Below are 5,200 nucleotides of genomic sequence, written 5' to 3'. Positions count from 1 at the left end.
GTTTCAGTAACAAACCCTCTCTCGCGAAAAGAGTGTTTGCCATGCTTCACCAATTCCCGGTTTTGACTTCTCTACTAAACCGGATACTGATTTCCTCTAAACCAACAACTAAACCAGCCATTGAAATTGAATCAGAAACCATACCTTTTAACATGTAATCCTTTAAATTTCTTGTTTTGGTTTGTTTGATTATGTGTAAGTTATTCATTCGTTTAGTCTTAAATATTTCCGAAACTTCGGTATAGATTAACAAAGCTGTATGAAAATTCGTAACTTCGTTAAAGTAGCAAATACAAATATTTGGATAGATTATTACATCTTTATCACACAACAACATGAGCCACCCATACATCTACCATATACTCGATCGTTCATCTCTTTAACACAAAACTGGGTGCATCCATCGTCTCCTCCCATATTACATGGAGCTGGTTGGTAGCATAGGAAATTTCCCTTTATTCCAAAATCTATTTTACAATATTCATTAAACAAACAAATATAGATTAATAAGAGAATAAAATATATCTATAAAAATAAGAATATAATAGTGTGTATAATATAATAAACTAGTACCGGGAGTGTTATCATCACAATGAACTGAAGATGCGACAAAGAGAATAGTGAGAACAAATGCGAGCAATACTTTCTTTGTGATAGCCATTTTTATGATATTATTTTTGTTGTTGTCGCTGTTGTTGTTGTTGATGTTGTTGTTTTACATTGGAAGTGTTTATATATATAGTAACACAAATAAAACGTAAGAGGTATTTTTTTTCTAGTCAAATGTAAAATAATCGATCTATTTTATATATATAGTAACACAAATAAATGTAATTAAGAGGTAAATTTTTTCTGGTCAAATGTGATAACGATAGAAGAATCGAACTATTTTAAACCAAAAAAGTGACAGATTTATTTCTTTAGATTGCGGTCAAAAGAAAATAAAAATGGAGATTTGTTTCCTTTTGTAAAATGATTAAGATAATAACAAATCTAAACTATCTGTCCCTCACAGTGCCATTTGTTTAGGAAGGAACACAATTTACATCCAGGAGATTTGACCTTGTTGCAGTTAATTAAAATACCGCAAAATAAACCATTTGTCCTTCAAAGTTAGTATGAACGCCATTCCCATTATACGTACCAAACTGTGTTTCAAAATTGACTTTATGAGTTATGTCAACAAAGGAGATCTTACTAGGTTCCCTCGGTTCACCTCGGTTCACCTGAGTCTTAGTGCAATATTGTTCCTAAGGAGATCTTACTAGGCTGCTAAGAGAAGAAAGCTCGGTAAAACCATCAGCATGAGCCACCTTGTTGTTATATATATCTTCTCAAGAAAAATTTGTTACGTGGCTTAACATCATCATTAGTGTCTTGGTTAAACTGGATTACCATTGAAGCATTTGGTAACCAATCACAAAATATAGTTTGAGATTGGTTAATGTCAATGAATTGGAAGAGCTTGAAAGCAAAGTAGCACCGTCAAGTTACACAAACACAACAAAGCTAGTCTCTTCAATCTTCATAGTTCATAAGCAAACAAGCCTTACTTCTTGAGACACAAGAATGGAATCCCTTGTCTAACAAGCCCACAGAAATTATTATTTTCTTATGTGAAACACTTTGCAAGGCTGTTGATGTTTCAGAATAAAGTACCCTAATCTCTACCAAAACATAGTGACTTAACAAGTCAGTGGGGCTCCAGCTGCTTATGTGCTGACCCAAAATGAGGTAAACACTTTGATGAACTTGTCTGAATAAAAACAGAAGCATAATGATGACTTCTTCTTCTTCTTCTTATAATGTCACTTCAAAAAAAGGTAGCAGCAAGTACTCTGCATAAAAGAGCTGATGCAGAAATGGAGAAATTAACAGTAAGTTTCATCTACCGACTACAAATTGGAGAGAAGAAAAAGGCTGTAAGACTCTTTATAAACCAATCTAACCTTCCAAATGAACATATAACATGATGTTATTTCAGTTTTGCTACTCAGATCAACGGACTTAGCTCGAGTCCACAAAGTTGATGCAAGTATAACGTGACCCACAACCTATAAAAGAGCAACAGAACGGGACACAAAATGAAACCTTCATCACTCAAACGATCAATAAGCACGTTTTTGATGGGTAAAGAAAGATTGGTACCGAGATGACTTTGCTCCAAATGAAAGGAGATGTGGCTCCAACCAGAATCGCAGCAGCGTAAGCCATTTGAAGTAGTGAAACACATGTCCAAAACACCTGAAGTTTACAAGAAACAAACAAAGTTTTATGTTTTCTGTAATCTTATTAATCCAGCACTAAAGCTTCTTTAAGTTTCAATATTTTACCTTTTCCTGACCCAGAGTTAAAGAGAAGGAACGGATTCCAAAGATCTTATCCCCCTCAATGTCAGGTATATCTCATGCATCAAACCAATAATATAAAACATCTCATGCATCCATAAAATTTGTAGAATGCTTTACTTTTGAAGTATAGACAGGATGAACTTTCTCCATCTTTGTTTACCTTAAACAACCCAATAACAACAGAGAAAAAGCTCATAAACGCAGTAACGAAAATAAGAGGCCTTGTGAACAAGATTGGTCTTCCAAACACATGGGTCTGCAACAAAATTTTCACAGCTTTAGTAACATGAAAAATCTGATTCTGATGGAGAACATCAAAACATAAAGAAACTGGTCTAGCTAGCACCGGAATATGTAGATAAAAGGCGATTTGAACAATAATAGCTCGGACAGCGAGGATACACATTGCTGCAACCAACGCAAATCTTTTCCACCTTAAAAGTGGCAAATGTATAGCAGCAGTAGGACAATGTTACTAAAATCTCACTAAGCCAAATCCTAGTGGATGAATAACTGAATAAACTTGCTTACATTGATAGAATTGTTGGAAGTTGATTAATTGGTTAATCCTGCAAGTGGAGTAAACAAAGAGAAGATTAAGAAAAGGATGAAGAGAAGAAGAAGCAAAGCGGACAAGAAAAAGAAAGTGTCGTTGTTAATGCTCAGATCGGTCATAATTAAAATACTTAGTTCGGTAAAATAGAGGTCGAAATACTCTTTATAAATCGGTGTCGGGGCACAAAAAAAACGGGCTACAAAGTGAATGAGACGAGCTAAAGTGACGAAAAAGTAAGATGATGGACGAGCTCATCGATTCTATGCTTTGAACGAGAGAGTTTATAAATTTATCTGTATTCTATCCCCTTCTTTTCTGCGATCCCCCTTTCGAATGCCTTACGCCCGTATTTATGGGAAACTGTGTCGGTTCGTCCTCCGAAAAGACCAAAATACCCCTCCTTCCCTTGAGGTTTATTTAGGCATTTTCTGGGTCGAGCCTTTTGTTGGGGTGAGGATCTACCCCCAACAATATTCCCCCCTCAACACTAGTTCCTAGGTTTCTAGACGGAGAACTTTCTCTGAAGGGCTCGCTCTTCCCTTGGTTGCTCGTCGTGGGGACTTAACTCGTCCGAGGGGTTTTAGGTTTTGAATTTCAATTGTTGGGGTGAGAATTCTGGACAAGACCCGAGGAAGCGAAAGGTCGCGCGTGAGATTCCTCGATTCTCGATGTTAGAGGTCGAACCATCGTGTGCGTTTCCTGATGCGCGTGGAGTCCGGAAGTCGTACCGTCACCAAATGCGTGTTGTAATGATTACGCTTCGAGAATCTCCCTTCCCTTCTTATAAATACTCCCCCCTTCCTTCATTTTCTTCATCTTGTCTACGAGTCATCCTCTGCTCTCGAGTCATCAGGTATATTCCCTTCTCTTCTCTTTAAATCGCTCCTCTTCTTTCCTTACTCGTCCACTATGACTTCCCCCGGATCCGCTTCTTCCAATTCTTCTGCGGCGAGCCACCTTCGCCAAGCGACTTCTTCGGATTCTAACAATGTCAACAGACCGAGTCGTGGTGTCCCGAGGTCGTCGACGAGTCCACACTCCGATTCATCTTCCGATTCGGCTTTATTCGCTGAGCTTCAACGCTGGGCTTTTTCCCACGCGGTGACTACGAGTTCATCTCATCTTCCTTCTGCGATCCCTTCCCAGATTGACGAGGATCTGGACGATTCTTGTATTCCAGAGGATCATATCATTGTCCGCGGGTCGTTGCCGGTTATTCCCCGCGTTTTTGGGGCCAGGAGGCACATCCTATCGCACGTTCCTCCGAGCACTATCAAGATTGATTCGGCGAAGAGAGCAGTTAGACTCGGCGCGTTGACTCCTCTTCCTCCTATTGTTATTCCGGACGAAATTCAACGTCCTTGGGATGTTCCAGATGGTTATATATGTCTCTCGGAGAAGCTTTTCACCGAGTGCGCAATCACGTCTCCCCTCCCTGCTTTCCTGATGTCGTATTTGGCGAATCGTAAGATGGCGATATCCCAATTTGCGATGGCAACTTTTCGGAATGCGGTCGGTATCTCTATTCTGGTCGAGGCAGCGGGGATTAAACTTTCGGTTGATCACTTCGAGGAACTCACCCGGTTTATTCCCACTAACCGAAATAAATAGCCGGGTGTTTACTACGTTGGTTCGAGGAGGCCGGTACTCGTCGAGGGGACGAAGGGGAAGACTTATAACTGGGTTGGGTCGTATTTCTTCATGAAAGTATATCCGCGGGTCGACGAGGATCCTTCAATTCCCTTATACTCTAGGTGGAATCTTTCACCTGGTAGCCGACTTGCTCTTTTTTTTTTTTTTTGTTTACTTCAGTTCCCTGGTCTCGTAACTAACTATGTCGTCGTCCTGCAGTTTCTGTGCCGAGGTGTCTGCTTCCTTACCCTGCTGCTTTACGCGCTGAGGTTGAGAAGATTAAGTTAGCTGGCCCTTACGTTTGGTCAGGGACGACTCGAGCGACGGGAAAGACATCAGTGAGGAGTACTTCGTCGTCGAAAACAAAAACTTCCAGACCGACAAGTAAGTATCTGAGCGAGTTATGGGTGACTGAGCTCATCTTTTTTTTTTTTAATGTCTCGCCGACTATCAGGAATGGGGCGCTTTCCGGCAAACCACTGGGACACCGCTCACTCCGCTTTCTGACCCTCCTCGTTCGCACGACCGCTCCCGACGTTCCCGACGTTTCTGCTTGTTTCCGGCAAACCACTGGGACACCGCTCACTCCGCTTTCTGACCCTCCTCGTTTGCATGACCGCTCCGAGAATCCTTTGCCCGAATCTTTAGCGGGCAGGAAAAC

General features: G+C 40.6%; 1 protein-coding gene and 1 long non-coding RNA gene across 2 annotated transcripts in view; both read right to left on the bottom strand.

Moving 5' to 3' along the window:
* On the bottom strand, positions 257–694 carry LOC104767265. The gene is made up of 2 exons (XR_764216.2): positions 574–694; positions 257–467 (listed from the first exon to the last, which is right to left on the bottom strand). It is a non-coding gene; the product is annotated as an uncharacterized LOC104767265 (long non-coding RNA).
* The window catches only part of LOC104767264 (homogentisate phytyltransferase 1, chloroplastic-like), a 22,821-nt gene continuing 19,258 nt past the window's right edge, over positions 1,638–5,200 (bottom strand). Inside the window, exons 11-13 of the mRNA XM_019240638.1 lie at positions 2,149–2,244; positions 1,950–2,054; positions 1,638–1,851 (exon numbers count right to left, since the gene is read on the bottom strand). Of these exons, the coding sequence (XP_019096183.1) occupies positions 1,801–1,851; positions 1,950–2,054; positions 2,149–2,244 (252 nt within the window). The 3' untranslated portion in view covers positions 1,638–1,800. The remainder of the gene's footprint in view (positions 1,852–1,949; positions 2,055–2,148; positions 2,245–5,200) is intronic.

The sequence above is a fragment of the Camelina sativa genome, chromosome 19 (genome assembly GCF_000633955.1).
Source record: "Camelina sativa cultivar DH55 chromosome 19, Cs, whole genome shotgun sequence".
Classification (NCBI taxonomy): domain Eukaryota; kingdom Viridiplantae; phylum Streptophyta; class Magnoliopsida; order Brassicales; family Brassicaceae; genus Camelina; species Camelina sativa.
Note: the sequence above shows the minus strand (reverse complement) of the source record. Positions and strands in the feature narration are given on the sequence as shown.